General features: G+C 42.2%; 1 protein-coding gene across 2 annotated transcripts in view; it reads right to left on the minus strand.

Moving 5' to 3' along the window:
- tafa4b (TAFA chemokine like family member 4b) overlaps positions 1 to 19,933 on the minus strand; it is a 52,354-nt gene that overhangs the window by 21,901 nt on the left and 10,520 nt on the right. The window contains exons 2-3 of one of the 2 annotated variants that reach the window (XM_033626221.2): positions 13,597 to 13,763; positions 11,698 to 11,813 (exon numbers count right to left, since the gene is read on the minus strand). In XM_033626221.2, coding sequence (XP_033482112.1) covers positions 11,698 to 11,812 — 115 coding nt within the window. In that variant the 5' untranslated portion in view covers position 11,813; positions 13,597 to 13,763. Of the gene's footprint in view, positions 1 to 11,697; positions 11,819 to 13,596; positions 13,764 to 19,933 lie in introns of those variants that run through there. The other variant, XM_078167354.1, reaches the window with a different exon arrangement.

Genomic DNA, 19,933 nt, shown 5'->3' on the forward strand with positions numbered 1-19,933 from the left:
TACATCTTTATGGACTGTGTCTGTGTACAGTACTATATACAGTGTGTCTGTGTGGGGCAGCTGCATGTGTGCTACCTGTATTTGCACATTTTACCTCTGTGTCAGTGTGTTCTTCTCTGCATTTGTGTGACTGTGCATTTAATCCTGTAGGTCATAATTTACAGTATTTGAGGATAATTGCTTTTCACCTGACACCTGCGACACACAAAAAGCATCTAATCTCACCTGATTATCTGCACACTTCCCCAGGGACCTTGGTCTGGTTAATTATAGCATTCTCTTGACAGTAATGGGACAGAAGGGCGCGCTTAGCTTAAAGTAAATTTTAACCCACAGATGTGTGTGTGTGTGTGTGTGTGTGTGTGTGTGTGTGTGTGTGTGTGTACAGTACAGGCCAAAAGTTTGGACACACCTTCTCATTCAATGCGTTTTCTTTATTTTCATGACTATTTACATTGTAGATTCTCACTGAAGGCATCAAAACTATGAATGAACACATGTGGAGTTATGTACTTAACAAAAAAAGGTGAAAAAACTGAAAACATGTTTTATATTCTAGTTTCTTCAAAATAGCCACCCTTTGCTCTGATTACTGCTTTGCACACTCTTGGCATTCTCTCCATGAGCTTCAAGAGGTAGTCACCTGAAATGGTTTTCCAACAGTCTTGAAGGAGTTCCCAGAGGTGTTTAGCACTTGTTGGCCCCTTTGCCTTCACTCTGCGGTCCAGCTCACCCCAAACCATCTGGATTGGGTTCAGGTCCGGTGACTGTGGAGGCCAGGTCATCTGCCGCAGCACTCCATCACTCTCCTTCTTGGTCAAATAGCCCTTACACAGCCTGGAGGTGTGTTTGGGGTCATTGTCCTGTTGAAAAATAAATGATCGTCCAACTAAACGCAAACCGGATGGGATGGCATGTCGCTGCAGGATGCTGTGGTAGCCATGCTGGTTCAGTGTGCCTTCAATTTTGAATAAATCCCCAACAGTGTCACCAGCAAAACACCCCCACACCATCACACCTCCTCCTCCATGCTTCACAGTGGGAACCAGGCACGTGGAATCCATCCGTTCACCTTTTCTGCGTCTCACAAAGACACGGCAGTTGGAACCAAAGATCTCAAATTTGGACTCATCAGACCAAAGCACAGATTTCCACTGGTCTAATGTCCATTCCTTGTGTTTCTTGGCCCAAACAAATCTCTTCTGCTTGTTGCCTCTCCTTAGCAGTGGTTTCCTAGCAGCTATTTGACCATGAAGGCCTGATTGGCGCAGTCTCCTCTTAACAGTTGTTCTAGAGATGGGTCTGCTGCTAGAACTCTGTGTGGCATTCATCTGGTCTCTGATCTGAGCTGCTGTTAACTTGCGATTTCTGAGGCTGGTGACTCGGATGAACTTATCCTCAGAAGCAGAGGTGACTCTTGGTCTTCCTTTCCTGGGTTGGTCCTCATGTGTGCCAGTTTCGTTGTAGCGCTTCATGGTTTTTGCGACTCCACTTGGGGACACATTTAAAGTTTTTGCAATTTTCCGGACTGACTGACCTTCATTTCTTAAAGTAATGATGGCCACTGGTTTTTCTTTAGTTAGCTGATTGGTTCTTGCCATAATATGAATTTTAACAGTTGTCCAATAGGGCTGTCGGCTGTGTATTAACCTGACTTCTGCACAACACAACTGATGGTCCCAACCCCATTGATAAAGCAAGAAATTCCACTAATTAACCCTGATAAGGCACACCTGTGAAGTGGAAACCATTTCAGGTGACTACCTCTTGAAGCTCATCGAGAGAATGCCAAGAGTGTGCAAAGCAGTAATCAGAGCAAAGGGTGGCTATTTTGAAGAAACTAGAATATAAAACATGTTTTCAGTTATTTCACCTTTTTTTGTTAAGTACATAACTCCACATGTGTTCATTCATAGTTTTGATGCCTTCAGTGAGAATCTACAATGTAAATAGTCATGAAAATAAAGAAAACACATTGAATGAGAAGGTGTGTCCAAACTTTTGGCCTGTACTGTATGTGTGTGTGTGTGTGTGTGTGTGTGTGTGAAACGTTCTTACAGTTGCAGTCATGTATTTAGCAGTTTATATCTTTATTTAAATTTAATTTTTATTTGTTTTTGAAATGCTTGGTACATGGCATATATATTATTCTTTTCAGGGATTTTTTTTTGTATTTTGGAGACAGACTCTCGTACATATATCTAGTAAAAATAAACAAAGAAATCCAAGAAGTAAAGGAAAAAAAAAAACAAGGAAAACATGTCATACATATTTTGAGAGTCTAACTACAGTGTCACATAGTCACAGAGAAGACTGATAACTATTAATAATAATATTACATTTTATTTATAGGCGCCTCTCACGACACTCAAGGTCACCTTACAGGCAGAGATAGAGAAAATAACAGCAGATTAAAAAAGTCAAAGAGATAAGGAATAAAGTAACATAAAATAAACATTCAGCAAAACAAGTTTACAGTAAATAGTGGATGTGTGTGGCTAGACAGACAGGAGTCATATTCAATAGGCTATTTGAAAGAGGTAAGTTTTGAGGCGGGATTTGAAAATGGAGAGAGAGTTGATGCTACAAATGTCCGGTGGGAGCGAGTTCCAGAGGCGGGGGGCAGAGCGGCTGAAGGCTCTAGACCAGGGGTGTCAAACATATGGCCCAGGGGCCAGAACCGGCTCGTCAAACAGTCCAATCCGGCCCACTGGATGACATTGCACACCTGATATCGAGGCTAAGAGGTGCCAGGTTTCAGGAAAATTGCTGAAGACTGGCGGAAAAAAATTGTCAACCAGCAGCTTCAGTACAAAAGAATCTGTATCAGACTGCTATCTCAGAACAATATGGGTGGAACCCTGTTTGGTGCAAAACAATTTGCTCGAGTGAATTACAAGAAAAGCCAATGGAAAGACGCCCTTAGACACAAATTCCTGCAGGGCGGCACAATGGACGCGACGCGAACAATGCAAAATATGCAAATTTAGCAGCACCAATGAAGCAATAGCGCGGTTTTGTGTCATACGCTTGTTTGCGAGAGTTGAAAAATCTGAACTTCAGGGACCAATTCCCACTGTGATAACCAATCAGCACTGAGATCCTCCAGGGATGTATGATGCCAAGAACATACCGGCGGAAGTTCATTCATTGATTCAGTGATTTCACGTGCGTATAAAGCGAGTCAACACAAAATATTCTAGCGATTAAACTCGCATGAGTAACGCAACGTGAAAATTCACATTGCGTTTGCTGTGAACACAACATTAGACAGACAAATCTTAAGATTGGAAATGGTTTGTAGGGCAGAGGATGACATAACCTGCATCTTCAATAGCTTCCACTTTAGTGGGAAATTATTAAGAAAAGTCACATATAATGAAAGTGAGTAGTCGACCGAATGAATGTGAAAAAAACTGAGACATACTGTTAAATGTGCACATATTTTTCTCAGGATATCTCAGGCTGTTTGAATGTTTTCAGAATGGACTTCTTTACACTAACAAAAGGGGAACAATCTAAAGGGGTTGTTATTTATGTGATGATTTTACTGGTCCAGCACACTTGAGATTAAATTTAGCTGCATGTGGCCCATGAACTGAAGTGAGTTTAACACCCCTGCTCTAGACCCCAGGGACAGTGAGGTGGATGGAAGAGGACGACCTGAGAGTGCAGGTGGGGGTGTGGATGTGCAAGAGTTGGTAGAGGTACAGAGAAGCCAGGTTGTGTATGGCCTTAAAGGTGAGGAGTCAATGTGGTATTTAACTGGGTGCCAGTGAAGTTGCTGAGGGACAGGAATGATGTGATTGATGGAGGGGGTTCTGGTGAGAGTTGTGGACCATTTAGATGTATCCTGTATTTTAGTGAAAGCCCAATACCGATCCCAGGGGGACGCCCCTTCCCTCTGATCTCCACTTATTCTACAAAGCATACATTCATATGATGCTGTTTCCACCATTGCACTAACCCATTCTTCCACTTCTTGAGCCTTGGTCTCAAAATAACTTTAAAAAAACTGTTACTATCCCCACAATAACAGAAAATGCACACTTGAATATTTTTGTTGTTTGGGACCAGTCCCCCAGTAAACATAACTACAGACTTAAGGGGATTTCTGAACCCAACCAACTACTTAAAATGTCTAATAGCTGGATCCAAGTTGGTCTGAATAACCTATGTTTCCACTTACAGTGTGGGAAAGCTCCTATTTCAGTTTTACATTTCCAATAAAAAGCAGTATCTAACTAGTTTATATCCTAACATCATTACGTCTGCCACATGTATTTGTGTATTGTCTGTCCACATACAATACAAAAGCATGAGGGTGCCGCCAGGATAATGTGTGCACAGGCTCATGTTTCATCTAAATGTTAAGAAGTGTTTGCTGTATAATGCCTATGCTAATGTTACATTTCGCTCAGCACATTAAACCCATGAATCTCTCAGGAGGAGGGTTCCGTGGCCACCTGAAGGAAAACGCGCCGACCACAAATGTGGAGGAAAATGTTTAGTAAATCTAATCTTTGCTTATGGCTTCTGAACAGATTCCAGCTGCCTTATCTTTCCTCTCAAAGCTTGTTGTTCACTCCTGAGAGTCTCTGGCACATCTTCCCGAGCACAGCAAACCCTGCTGGTGACATTACTACCTATAAGCCTCTTTACAGCCCTGGAAAAACCTTGGTTATACTGTACCATGAGCCCAGATTTCATTTATGGACGTGACTTTACCCAGGCTCCAAAACTTTTCATGCTCAGCTGAATGAGCTTTGCAGGCAAGACAAAAAAGTGTATACACATACACACACACACGGTGGCAAACACACAAACAGAGCGCACACACACTCTGTAGAGGGTTCCATTTCTGCAGGCCGTGGCCCCTCTCATCCTTTCTGATTTAAAGTTTGTTTGTTCTCTTCTCCAGAGAGCCCCATCAATGATCCCAAGCTCTCTGAGGGCGCCCCTCCGCTATCATCCCTCCACTTTCATTTCCCTCACTCCTCTGTCTCAGGCTCTCCTGAGGCTGGAGCAGCTGCCGGATTACCACCGCGCACACGCACACAAACACATATAGCCGATATCCACTGGTAAAAATCTTGAATATAATAAAACTGAACCAAATTCAATGGGTCAAAAAATATCAATGCAGCCATTATTAAAACGATAATAATCACAATTAAAGCACACAGTTACAATGTGAAAAAAAATCAAATGCTTTTGTTTTAATCAGGCTATACCAGCGTTATTGATCTGTACTGAAAATTGTTTTGACAGTTTGTGCAGAGCGGTCACTGGTTGAGACTGGTCAATCAGCTGCCCCCATTTCAGATATAGGCCGCTTGTTAGTGGACAGAAAGACAGAGGGAGTCATGCAGAAGGTAGAGCAGTGTTGTTATAGGTCAGAGGGTTCACAGGTCTCCTCTCTTTATTGCCTACGTCAGACCTGGGCCAGACCTGTCTGTATTTCAGAACTGTAAAGCTTTGAGGATGTGTGTGTGAGCAGTGAACTCCATTTATGTTTCTTTTTATGTTAATTAAAATCTTAATGAAGAATAAATGAGAACGGGGTGAATTCAGGCTGGTGTACTGTCTGTGAGGTCGACAGGTTGGAAGGCCTCGGTCAGGTTTTCGTGTGGTTTCCAGTCACAGCTTAATGAAAAGAGAGCCCAAGGTGCTCTTCAGGCAAATACTCTAAAAGCCTCCCTTTCATGGCCAGTTCAAAAGGACACTCCAAACAACTTCAGTGTGTTTCAGATGTTGCCTGTGTGGCCTTCATCAGGGAACAGCACAATAATCTGCATGCAGAGAGGCACATTTTTTACACTGACGATGATTCGCTGCCGAAGCAACGATCGTTAACTGGAATCAAATCACGAGTAAAATGTGACAGAGATGTGGCTCTTTTTGCTGCCAGCAAAATATTTCTGAAATGTCATCACATCGCTTACATTTGTCTGATAATTTAGTGAAGGAATTTACCTCACTGAGATTAATGTCAGCCTGAAAGGTTCAAGTAAATCATGTCATGCTGATAAAAAAAGGCTGTAAAAGACACTTGAAGTTGTTTTAGTCACCACTTTCTGTGCATGAAGCCAAATGCCTCTCCAATTGTGAGTGCAGGCCTGATCACTAACTTTGTCTTAAAACCCAGATAAATAATTCATTTCTTCAGACCTGCACAAATTGGCTACTTTCAACCAAAATACCATATCATATCTCAAAATGTTGATTTCTTTATCCTCGGCAAATTGAATTAACAGTAAATTAATTACATCACGACTGTTTTAGTTTGTGGTTTTGCTCTCAGCTTCTGAATCAAGAGCAAAGTCAAACTATTTGAGAGTGAAAAACTGCCATCAGCTCAGTGATGAGGCGGCAACATTTCTATGTGGTGTCACAGAAATGTGAGTAAAGAATAGAAACCACGGTGTGAGCAGAAATAAAAGACTTGGCTACATCAGTGTTTTATATCAGTGACATCCTGACCTTTATTTTATTGCATTTTTTTCACTCTAATAATGGACAGCTGGCATTTCGTCCCATGCAGAAAAAGTTTCATCATGCTGTACCAATAATAATGTGCATGAAATAACTCAACTAGTTTGTGAAAAACATGATAAAGTAGGTGGATATATAAACTTGTGCATGGATTGACTGTAGGCTATATGTTGTATTTGTAGGCCTGTAAGTGTGGGTCTGTTTCAGAGCAGAAATGTACATCTGTGAAGGAGCAGCACTGCTATGAATTATACCCTTGAGCATCCAAGGTGTGTACATGATCAATAAAGGTTAGAGCCAAACAGAGTTTACAGCCAAAATCTATTTAATGTGGGAGAAATGAACTCAAACCACCCACTCTTGTTGACCTGAAACAACAGGTGTAAAGCAAGTTCTTGAGTTTATGGCAAACACTCCTATAAGGCTCTCATAATGTAATGTTTATAATGTTAGTGTACAGTAAACATGTTTCCATGTGTTGTTTGTGGTGAATTAAAGTGCACAGATGTGGCTGACGCATTTCATATTAAATTCATCGAGGCTAGAAGCCTAAGGGGCCGTACACACGCCTGGAAAACACAAGGTCGGGTGCTGGGTGCTACTCTTGTGTCTTTTCAGTGCCAGCTTTCAAAAGTGCGGCGGCAGGTTGTGTCTGAGGTTAAGCAACCATAAGGGCCATACACATGTCACATTTTTAGTGCCCTCAAATCCATTGTTTTCAATGTAGACGCATGGCAGGTGCGCTGAAACACCAGAGCAACGCCGCTGTAGAGAGCACAAGTTCTATTTTTCAGGGTGCGACAGCTGCGCCCTGTGATAAACTAAGTTCAACTTTTGACGGGTTGATGGACACAAAGACATCTGTCGCTATCACTACAGTCACATGCTAGCTTGGCTAAAAATGGAAACTGTCAAAATTGTCTCAGATTTGGAATTGCTGCAAAAAAAAATTGGTCAATTTGCTGTTATCATGCCATTAAATGGTCGCTATCAGTGTTGATAAGCACCATGGGTTAGTAGGGGCCGACCACATCTACCATTAGCATGAGAAGGCCATTATCAGGTCATGAAATGAAACTGTCTGTGAGTGAGAAAGGGCTTTCTGCCAGAAAGGGCCTTCACACAAAAGGGCTAACCCTAACCCAGAAGACCGAGGTTCGAGTGCCATGTAAAACCAATATTTATGCCCAGCCATGATATTTTTCCTAAGTGTTGCCAAGTTGTTTTAAATCTAAAGAAAGTGAGAGTGAAACCTACTGAACTGATAACAGCCTTCTGAACCTACTAGTAAGTGCAGCAGGCCCCTACTGACCCATATGTATGAGGATTATAGCTACAAATAACCAACACTTAATAGGCTGGATTGGGTGCAAAACTATGTGTTTCACGTAGAACAAACTGTTCATGAATGTTTCAGTGCAGCCATACTAACCTACAAACACATGTCAGCAGCTGTCATATAAGGAACGTGTGATATTTTTTGCAATGAAATGTCACTGAGAAGTACATTTTCAGAAGATGTTCCGGGAGATATCAGCATAAAGTTGGGTCAATATCTCGCTGTGGCTACAACCAAGTAGCCTGAATAGCAACAGTTCAAAATGGGGACAAGTCCCAAACATCAGAAAAGTAGTCTGGAGTGCAGACTGAAGTGCTGCAGCCTGACTGTGAGCACCCTTACTTCTGTCTTCCCTCCACCAGCCCCTGTTCAGAGTGCTACCCCTCATCTGCTTAAGATTCATGTGTTGAGCAGTCAGCCTGCAGCTATATACACATAATAACAGTGTATCTAATGTCTCAATGTTGCCTTTAAACCATTCTGTTATGGCCATCTCAGTGTAATAGAACCCAGCACACGCTGAGATGAAAAGACTTCTCAAGCATGGCTAAATGCTTTTATTCCCACAACAGGCAGAGGGGAGGTGGGGCAGGAGGTAAGGTGGTGGTGGTGGTGATGGTGGTGAGGTGGTGGTGGTGGTGGGGGGGTGGCAACAGTAGCTGGGCAGCCAACAAACCAAGCTACCTTGAACTGATGGGTTAGCCAGGCGATTGATGTATTCTGACAGACACAGGCAAGCAGGAGCATCGTGCAATTTATCAAAAAGCTGTGTCTTTCCCTCGTCAATACCTGACAGGCATGTCCACCGCTATGAACGGCCAGATATCTAGAAAATCTGTCACAGGCGGCAAAGTCGATGTAGAGGGAGCATATTGTACGTCTCTATAGGACCACACAGGTTAGTCTCAAGTGAGCAAGGTAACAGTGATCAGCTGTGAGGAACAAAGGGAGGACTATGTCACACATTTTCCCATATCCTCTCTACTACTAATCAACATATCTGCATATTACACCTAGCTCCTGAAACTCTTTTTTTTTCTTCCAGCCCTCTTTTCTTTCCTCATTTGCCCTCTTAGATCACTCGTTGCCCTTCTTTCCCCTTCTCCACTTGCTCCATCTCGTCCTCACCCCGAACCTACGCAGCCCATCAATCCTCCTGACATTATCAGTGTTTAACAGGCCCACAGGCTTTTTGCTAATTATCATAACAGGTCGCTGGTATGGCTGAGTACTCCTGCACAACAAATCTATCCCCAGTTAAACCTGCTCGCTAAGGAGACATCTTATAAGCAGCCTTAGATAAGGACACACAGACTTGGTGTGCAGAATGCTCAGATTTAAACATGCATGGACGCACATGTGCGCAGTTGAGTCTACAACAAGCTTGCTTATGTGTAAAGTGCATGTAAGTATGACAGTATCTCTTTTCATGCGGAAAGAGGCGGCAATGTTTTTTCTCACATGAGCCGAGGAGAGCAAAGCAAGTCCCACTAACTTCATGAATTCATTAAGAAGTGCATCATTTGGTGAGTTAAAATATCATTTCAAGAGCACGTTGGGATTAGCCAGGTTTGTTGTCATGCTATAACAAGCTGAGAAAACTTGCAATACACACTATTAGTTCTGCACACTCCTGCAAGCTAGTGACTGAACTGCAGGTCTCAGACTATCGAATTTCAAGCATTCAAACAAGAAAAGAAAATATGAGAGAATACATGAGAATGCTACTGGAAGCTGTAAGAGCACGATCAATCAATTTACCAGCAAAGACAGCCTGACGTTTATAAGAGAAACAACACATACGCTTGGACTGCATCATTATTTGTGTTGCCTTGCCTTGCTGAGGCTCCTGGAATGCAATTTATTGTGTGACTTGCTTATGAATTGCTGCGTGTTATGGTTATGAAATGCAGTAAAAGACTAAATGAAAAGCACTGAAGAGCTTATTGTTGTGCTGAGGCATTTGTTGCTGCATGTTGGCAATATGTTTCACAATTTTCCACACAGGCTGGACTTATTTTTGAGAGCAACTGTGAAAGTGACAGGATAAGTGATAAGTACATTAGCGGATCATTTTTGTGTGTCGAGTGTTTTGACATGGGATTTCTCAGAATGTGTTGTTTAAGGTCAATATTTTTATTTATATGTATATATTTTAAGATGTATCTGGTGTTTGCTGACTGCAGGGCAGATGAAACTTGACAAAAAAACTGACAAACTCGTCATGGACACTTTGTGTGACACCTGCCAGGTATGAGCTGAAAATACAACGGACACTATATCTGTGAGCAGGAAACATTTCTACATAGCTCGTTCCCATGAGAGTGCTGCCAGGAAATAAGAAGGAAAGCAGATGTTATTTTTCTTCCACAGTTATTCAAGGTGACAGCTGTCAGTCATATTATGTCCACATGGTTAGTTGACATTCATTCCATCCGTTCCCATTATAGATTTGTTTTTGAGGCGAGTTTGTGTAAAATGACAGATTGCCTCTGAGAATGGCACTGGGTAAATGAGACTAAGATTAAAAAAAAAAAGCATATTTCTTGAGAAGCATTTTTTGACCTCTAGAGCCACCATGTGGTAGCAAAGGGTATATCTGCAGAAACACGTATGAAACAACTGCCTCACTGACCTGCCAACAAAACAGCAGTAAAAACACTTTTACACTAGGACACACTGAAAATGTATCCAACAGTAAGAACGCACAGCCAATTATTTCTCAGCCTCAAACCGCTGTGTGTGTCATGGTGGTACTCACAAGTCCTAAACTTCCACCAATTAGAGTAAACCCTCTAATAAAAAGTACCAGTCAGTTTGGGAGCAAGTCATCTTGTTTCGCAGCAAGGGGAAATAAGAAGGGGGCGGGCACCCCTGCTGACCTTCACAATACAGAGGGCCTGCAATTAGTCGTGTCCCTGCCGTAAGCAGGCTGCCTCCTCTCCGTCAAAAGCAAACTAATACCGTCACTCAATGCACAGACTAGATGCTGGTAGCATTTCCATGGCACATAAAGGTCACTTTGCAAAACATGAGCAGCGAGAACGTGGAGAGACCGAGAGATAATTAAGGAAATTGTCATAATTAAGTGTGAGGAGGAGGTGACTTGGGAGGTTGTCGCCAACAAGTCGAGGCGCAAGATGCCATGACTCAGCACAACTGTCCCTGCAGCCAACCCCGATGAAATATTAATAAGACTGTGTTGGTCATTTTTTGGTTGGGTGGAGGCCTGTCTCCATGACTTATGGAAATTAAGGATAGAGAACAGATTTAGCTTGTGGGCCTAAATTGAGTCAGCAGTGGTTTCTATCTTTTTTCATGGATTTCTCAGGGAGTAAGTGAAGTGGTGCTTTGGTTAAAGGGAGCACCGCAATGCTATGCATATTAATGTAGGCTTTGCCAATTAGGAGCCTGAGGATTAGAAATCATGAGCCTACATGGCCTCTTCTGCACGAGACCCTATTTTACAGCAACCCTAAACCACTAACAATCAGGCTGCTTGAGAACAACAGCATCAGCCCTGAACTGCTGGATGTCTGCAGCCACTCCGAAGAGATCACATCACACCCACACTGATCTATTTGTGTTGACAGCTCCTGACAGCTTAAGTGCCATTTGTATCTGTACAAGCTCGATCATTCAAACGGGGGTGTGTTTGCATCCAAGCCCAAAAGGTCTTGTCTAGATTACATTATGCCACACTGAGGGACAGAGCAAACTGTCCCTGCCTGGCCGCCTCCTCCAGGATCAGGATGAGTCAGTCAGCGAAAGGCTCGGGGAACATGTGTTATACCTTTGCACTGACAGTGTAATTAACCTCTTGTGGTGTTGGAAGGGGGAGTTCAGAGCAAGACCTGGTGTACCTGTCGGTCCCCGATGGTTACGGCTGCCAGCGGACACCGGGTCAACCCAGAGCATCACCAAGGCAACGAGGAAGGCCACCTGCACAGGCCAAGCTGACCTCCCCCACAGTTTCATCCTGAGAAAGAGGAGAGAGGAGACAGAGGGACAAAAAGGGAACAAAGGGAGCAAAGGGGAGAGAGAAGAAGGAAGAGGCCATGAGAAGAGGTTAGAACCCCGTCCCCCCAAAAAAGACAGGAGGCAGAGGAGCACAGCAAACAAAAGATATTGCTTTTCAAACAACCAGAAACAACGTAAGAGGCGAGCTGGCAAAGGTCAAAGGAAAAAATGACAACTGCGAGAACAGAATAGACCTGAGAAAAATATTCCTCCAGCACAGGCACACATACTGTGGTTGTATCTAACTCACCAGCGGTACAGTACCAGCATCCTTTCATGCCTATTAGCATCACATTAGGATTAACTCTTCCAATTTTCTTCTAGCAGCAGAAAAACAGTGTTGACTTAATGAGTCATAAAGGGTTAAAAAGATACATGAGGCTCAGCTCAGAAATAATTACATGTGGATTAGCCTCCTGAGACCCTGTGTCCACATATGAGGACATCACATTTTGGGTTCACTGCATCTTATACTTCATTCTGCTTAACTCAGATCTGCTGTCCTCATTCGTGAACACTTTTATGCTCAGTCTGCAGCCGATCTCGACACAAAAGTGGACAAGGTACAAAACCTGATCACATTTTATGGCTGAAACTTGTTTATATGTGCTTAATAACATTTGTGGTTTAATATGGCATTATATTATTGCAGCATTTTGTATAGGCCAGTAAGTTGTGACAGACTGTTCCTACAGACAAAAAAGACATTCAGTTTGGATCGTGGAGCAATGAAAATGTATTCAGAGCCACAAAATGAGCAAATCACAAGACTTTTGTTTTGCACAGCCAGGTGTTCAGGTATTGAAATTAACAGTTTGACAACTTTTAGACTTGAACAGAGACCTCTAACCCACAGATTTACTAAATGTTGCATTGTTTTTAGTTTTGTTTTTGCACAACAACATTCAAGCATTGAAATAAACTGTTTTATACTTTATTACACACATTTTACACTGTTTTTTTTGTTTGTTTTTTTCCAAAAACTACTTACTGTTTAAGACAATGATTTTTTTTTTTTTTTTACACTTACCAGGTCCTACTAATGCCAAATAGCCAGGAGAATTTGAAAGCTGGGGTCTTAGGAGGCTAGGACTGTGACTAATCTTTTTTTTAATCAGTGATTATTTTGATTACTTTCTTGATCAACTGATTAATCATTTTGTCTATTAAAGTGAGGGAAAAAATGAAAATCATCCATCACATCACTTTCCCACAGACCAGGGTGATGACTTTAAATTGCTTGTTTCATTTTGTCCACCCCTCCAAAACTTTAAGATATTCCATTAACTATTATACATGACAAAAAAGAGCAGCAAATTCTTACATTTGATCAGCTTAAATCAGCAGTTAACAATTAACTGAAACAATCAAATACTAATTATCAAAATGTTGCTGATTAATTTTCTGCTTATCAACTAATTGTTTCAGCTCTGTCATGGTGTGGATGTTGTCACTGCTGAGAGGACTAGCTGATTAAAAGATATAGCCAATTGACCAGAAAATTAATAGACACAAATTGTGATAATGGATTAATCATATAAGTTATTGCTGCATATTTGCTGGTTCTGGCTCCTTAAATGTGAACCTTTGCTGCTTTGCTGTGTTTTATATCCACACAGGTCCTTTATCTTTGGGTTTTAAACTGCCGGTTCGATTAGAAAAAAGCAATTTGAAGATGTCAGCATGACCTCTGAACTACTGTTTCATGCCTTCGTGTGCATCTTCACAGGATGTCGTCTCACCTGTTGGTCGTCTCTGTCTTCCTTGATCTCTCTTCCACTCAGTAGCTCCTCTATGGACAGGGTGTACAGGCCATGGCTGCATTCACACACACCTCAGCCCTCCTCCTCCTCCTCTTCTTCCTCTTCCTCCTGCTTCTCCTCTTCCTCACCTCAAACAGAAGAAGCCCCTGGAGAGAGGAGGTACAAAGACACTCGGTCAGAGAGGCCAGCCTGCCCTGGGGTTCCTCAGTGGCCTCCAATGGCCTTGTATGAAGGTCTACACTCACACACTCACACACTCACTCACACAGACACACACACAGACACACACACACACACACTCACACACAGGGGTAGAGATGTGAGGGCCTAGATTCTGTTAGATCCATTGTTTACAATAGGTTCACCTACCCCCAGGCTGAATGTGATCCCCACTCTAGATCACACACAGCTCCCCCCCTCTCTCTCTGACACACACACACACACACAAACACATACACACACTCTGTCAAGTACATACACACACATTCGGACACACTAAAACAAGAGTACACAGCACAGTAAAACTTAAATTGATTCCAAAATGGCCGTACATAAGAAAAACCTGCACAATGGTCTCATAGCTTAAACATTCCCTGGCAGCGAATCAGATGATCAAACAAGCCATAAACACAAGTTGACGTTCTGCACACACACACTCTCACACACACACATACAGTACATTTGCACAGTGTTTGCAAGGTAAATTCAAACAGTGTCGGAGGACAGCAGGAGAGACTCTCCCTAATTACAGCTGAGTGACAGCTTCTGATGCGTGTGCACTTGTACACACACTCTCCCTCTCACACTCACACTCACACACACAGAGTAAATTACCATGCCGCTGTAAGAGTGTGTCAACACACCTCTCTTTACAAAGGGACTAACTCCGAAATCTAAATGAAAGACAACAGATTCACATTAATAACAAAATGTTCTCCTCTTCGAACCTTCATTATTCATCATGACTCATTGATATGCAGCTCAGTCCGCTGCTACGCTCAGAAACTTCCTGGGAGTGTGTCAGCTCCATCCAAGCCTGATACCTCCACTGAGCCATCAGTGTAGTGCCACTGCCCCCTGGTGGGGAACAAACCAACAGCAACCCCCATGAAGGAGTCAGAGATCAGGAAGAGATACCTCAGTTGGAGGCATGTTACTAAAGTAAGTGAGAAACTGGCAGGGCAGTGAAAGTTTGACAAAATAAATGGGGGGTAGTTGTAACAAAGATAAATAACCTTTCATAACATCATCAGAGGAGTTACACAGGTCACAGAGAAAGAGATAAAGTGAGATAATGAAAAGGCAGACAATGGAGAGTGGGCAAATGAAAAGACTGTTGAAGATAAAGATGCAAGGATAACTGTGGTGAACTGTAAAAATAATAGTTTAAACAAATACTAGAAAATATATCATGTTGCAAACACACACACACACACACACACACACACACACCACTAAAAGTGTGTTTAATGTGTATTCTGAGTGTATCTTGTGTATGCAAAGGAAGTGGGTTGCAAATACAGATGTCAAGGCCATTCAGTACAATGGAGTGATGTTTCAAATTTGCAATTGTGTGTTTGTGTGTAGCGTGTGTGTATGTGTGTGTGTGTGTTTCATTCCGATACAGTACGTGAAAGTATGCAAGGTGCATGTGCTGTGTGTGCAGCGTGATTAGGCATGCTGCATGGCAGCACTGTAGCCCATTTCTTATTCTCTTTTTAAAGGCTGTGCCATGGCACGCATTTTTATCAGCTTTGTTCTCTGATACACTCATTAAAAGAGCACAATAGTGCATGTTTGTGCACATATGTATGTGTGTGTGTGTGTGTGTGTGTGTGTGTGTGTGTGTGTGTGTGCATGTGTGGCCTCCAGATGCAGCTTGATCTCGTCAGGTCTTCAGGGACAAAACGTCCCATCAGTCACAGCGATGTTGTCACCTCTACTGACTCTCACACACAAACACCCACACACACACACACACACACACACATTGTGGCCATAGTGATACATAGGCTAGAATAAATACAAAACAATCTGTGCTGATGTGCATGAAGACACAGTCTCACACATTTTTATACAAAACATTCATGTTGACTAAAAAGTCTCAAGTGTCCCTGAGGGCATTATGTTGAAGGAAGCAGAAGTGTGTGTGTGTGTGTGGGGCTCAGCTGGTCATCACGGCTGTGAGGAGTCTTTGGATTTGGCAGCAGTAAGGACACATGCACACGCACGCACACATGCGCGCACACATTAACAAACAGAGCACAGACATGCTCAAGATTATCCGAGAACATCAAGTCTCGCTCTTTCTAAAATTATCCCTCCTCCTATATCACCCTCCCCACCTCATCTGCGTGTGTCTCTGTGGGCTGAAGGGCTGATTTGTGTCATTTCTTGCAGTAATCACACAGGAGTGACACTGGGGCTCATTGACATGCAATGAGACAATCCCACCTCGGCCAACAAATATATCTGTGTGCCCTGCATCCAAACAGCATCATCTGCCAGCACTCTGCCAGCACACGCGCACGGTCACAAATGTACTCATACAATTCACAAAATGATACTTGTACATAAAATCTCAGTGACCTTACCCATCACATCAGGGAACATGTATGCTTTGCATCAGAAATAAAACAGCGAGACACATCCTGCATGATGGGGATGATAGTGACACTCTGCTGTTTGTCAGTTTTACAGATTATATCATTTGTCAGGACAGTACAGGAAGTTCCCGTTCATCAGGACTGAGCTCCTGCAGAGAATAGAAACCGCATCATTAGTTGATAACTTCTGCTGTCACCTGTTTAGTACGTATCAGTGTTCGGGCTTTTGTGAATATCTCTAGTTTATCTTTCTTAAATCGATACGTTATCTCTCTAATTGGAGTAATTGCATTTCCCAAAGTGCTGTTTATCAGACGGCACTGAAAAAACAGGAGTGATTCATGTGTTTGTAAAAGTCTGCTTCAGATAGTTTGACGAGATAGTCTCATCATCCGACTGGGATTGATTCTGCCTCACTTGGGACGATGATGTCAAGCATCTGGTCGATCCATTGAACTCTTCAATCCACAGCAGGATCGAGCGCAGCATATTTCTTAAGGTATTCATAATCTTCAGGCTGATGACTTTTGTGACCTTTGACCTTTTGTCTAGCACATTAATTTTAAGGTTTTGCTCAATGTCAAGGTTGAAAAAAAAGGGAAAACTACAGCCTGGAAATGTGTGATACTGTGCATGATACTGTACTCCACAAAAACATTATGGTGACCCTGAGCTTTCTCGTTGTCTGCCATATATCACTGCTGTCAACAAGAAATAACAAAATCAAAATGAGCATGAAAAATGACTGATTAACTGAGCATATTTATAAGCACATTAGGATCAACTCTTTCAATATTTAATGACCTTGCTGTCCTTCATCTTGTGCTTCGTATAAGGCATTTCCATTAGTGGTGCAGCTCTAAGAAATACATCCTATACTGTGTGTCCCTCCAACACTTTTGCCTCTCTCACACACTCTTATTTAGTGAATGAGCTTCACAGTTACACTGATACCTTGGCTGACTGAATTAATGGACCAATAGTAGCCTTTAATGAAATATCAGATATATAACACTTTCATATAGTGCCAGCTGGATGAGGCTTCAGCCTGACCACAGGTACATAAAAACACTGCAATCTAATATTCTCTGTATATTGAATTCCTTCATTTTCAGCAATTCAGTTTGGTAATGATTTACAATGATTTCCTAAAAGGCTGTGCCATGTGCTGAAATTTCTTCTACCACCCAACGACAGATGCAGTGCATCGACTACTCTAACAGCAGCTAACTGTGATGAAATAATTAAGTCTGTGCTTGAGCAAAATCTGATGTTTCATGATGCCTTCAAAGCTGTTTTGGAGGCTTTTCTGTACACTGACAAAAGTCATTTCTGTCCTGATTACTAGTTTAAAAGCAACATTAAATACAACATGAAAGAAAGATAAATAAATGTATGAACAAACATGTCAGTATTAGTTTTGTCACATGGGCTTGGGCTGAACTCCAGTGTGCACGTGTGAAAAACAGAAAAGCAGTGAGATTGGAGGCCACACAAGCATCACACCAGTACGCTGATTTCTTTGTGCCCAGACACAGACCCAGCAGACAAAAAGCATATCAGTGTAAAACAAAGTGCATCTCCCTAAGGCGGAAAGATATTGAAAATGAAACAGGCCAGAGCCCGACAGAATCTTTTGTGAAGCGTTTCAGATTTCTGCCGATATGCAGAGTATTAACATTCAGTTAGGGTGTGTAATGTTCCACTTCTATATATTTGTCTGCCTCCGACTCAAAACCATTACAGCATGCTGCTCTTTGCCATTTCCTCTGGGTCGCTGGGCAGATAGAGCGGGTGTGTGCCTGAACGCGAAAGCACACAGTGACACACACAAAGTTAAATTAACACAGCAGTATGTATTCAGAAGCCCCGTTCCTCTGCACCCTCATGTTCAGCCACCACGGCCTGCTATTTTCCTGGTTCTTGTTTGTTTTACCTCGTGTCTCTCGTCATGGCTCTCTGCAACATCCATCCCTCCATGCAGGTTTGTCTCCATCTCTCTTTCCCTTCTCTCCCCCTTTTATCAGTGTGCAGATGAGAATCCCTGATTTCTCCTCTCCCGCTGTTTTCTGTAGGCTACAAAATCAATACTCCCCCCCCCCACTGTATTTCTAATCATATCTCACCATTTCTTCTTCTTCAACTTATAACTGAACACATCGCCAGGTATGTTTGTGTGTGACACCATGTGTGTGTCAGAACATGCATGGAAGCTCCTCTGACTGTGGCATTAGGCAGAGGCAGTGAGGTGGAAATACTGGACATATTGTGAGTCAGACACATCATAGACACACATGTACAAACCCAACTAACCACGGTTCTACATCAATGTGGAATTAGACTATTCTAAAAATTATATGTAAGTTACTAAACATATATTTATGCACGCTGATATACGCTGTATATGTTTAAATTGTGCAGTGGCATAAGGTAGTTACGATGTGCCCCAGTGCGGACTATAATGACAAGCCCTGGTGCCAGATTTTGCACCCAGCCACCCACCATACCCAGTGCATCAGAGAAATGTTTTTCTGTAGGCAGATGCGGAAGTTAGCATCACCCTGGTTCCCTCCATAAAAAGCCAGAGGGATTTTTCTGTTGGATTCTGGATTATTGCAGAAAATAAGCTCTGTGGCAAACACACATTTATGGTACTAACATGTTTTGTTCAGCAAGACAGTCATCACAAACGTGTGTGTGCAAAGACCAGAAGTAATGAGCTAATGTTAGGCTATAAAGAAACTACACCACAGTCACATGACTTAATGTTGCCACCAAGACGAGGCTGTAAAGCCGTGTTTATTAGATGACGATATTCTGTAGTGTCATTTAGCCAAGTGTTAGCAACCACCTTAAGGACATGTAAAAGCTTCAAAATTCACAAATGGGGTATTTACTGACATACTTTATGTTGTAGAAGAAAATCTAAAAGTCTCTTTAGCTTGTGTTAACCACAGACCTTATTTCAGGCATCTAAAAAAAACACTGCCTTCAAGACAAGGGAACCGGGAGTGCAAAAAATGCTAACTCATCCCCGGGTTTTATGACTCATATCTGCACCACTCTCTCTAAATCATCTCATCTTATCATATGATCAAAAAGAGACATGACACTGGACACCATGAGCAGTTGGGAGATATTGTCCTCGAGGGCTTTCTACCAGAAAGGGATCTCTTGTTTTGGTTAGGAGATAAGTTGTGGTTTGGGTTAAAATGACTGGATTTCTGTCAGAGGACAGGACTTCCTTGGAGAAAGCCTACAAGGAAACTTCTTCCCTGTGCACAATGTCAACTTATATACTCCCTAGCTATCATCACTGCATATCTGTATATGACAAAAATACGAAAGAAAATAAGAACATTTTAATTTAATTGAAGAGTTTTATAGTTTACAGCTTTTATAGCTTAAGCAGAATAAGCTTATAATTTTATAACTGATTGCTATTGACTACCTTCAATAACATAGCTTAAACACCGGGATATTCCCGAGGTGAGAATCTGAATCACTTGCAAAGGCCAGCTCTCCATCCAACACATCTTCAGACCCGCCACACCGAGGCCCCAGTGCAACTGCAGTGCCTGCACTGTCTATATTTACACCCCTTAAATTGTACATTAATTACTCTAAGTGTAATTTATGTGTATGCTTATGACAATGTTTCTTCTGACGTCATACAACTTCTTACCACCAATGTACTGCTAATGCTTCTA

This window comes from Epinephelus lanceolatus, chromosome 1, assembly GCF_041903045.1.
Source record: "Epinephelus lanceolatus isolate andai-2023 chromosome 1, ASM4190304v1, whole genome shotgun sequence".
In the NCBI taxonomy this organism is placed as follows: domain Eukaryota; kingdom Metazoa; phylum Chordata; class Actinopteri; order Perciformes; family Serranidae; genus Epinephelus; species Epinephelus lanceolatus.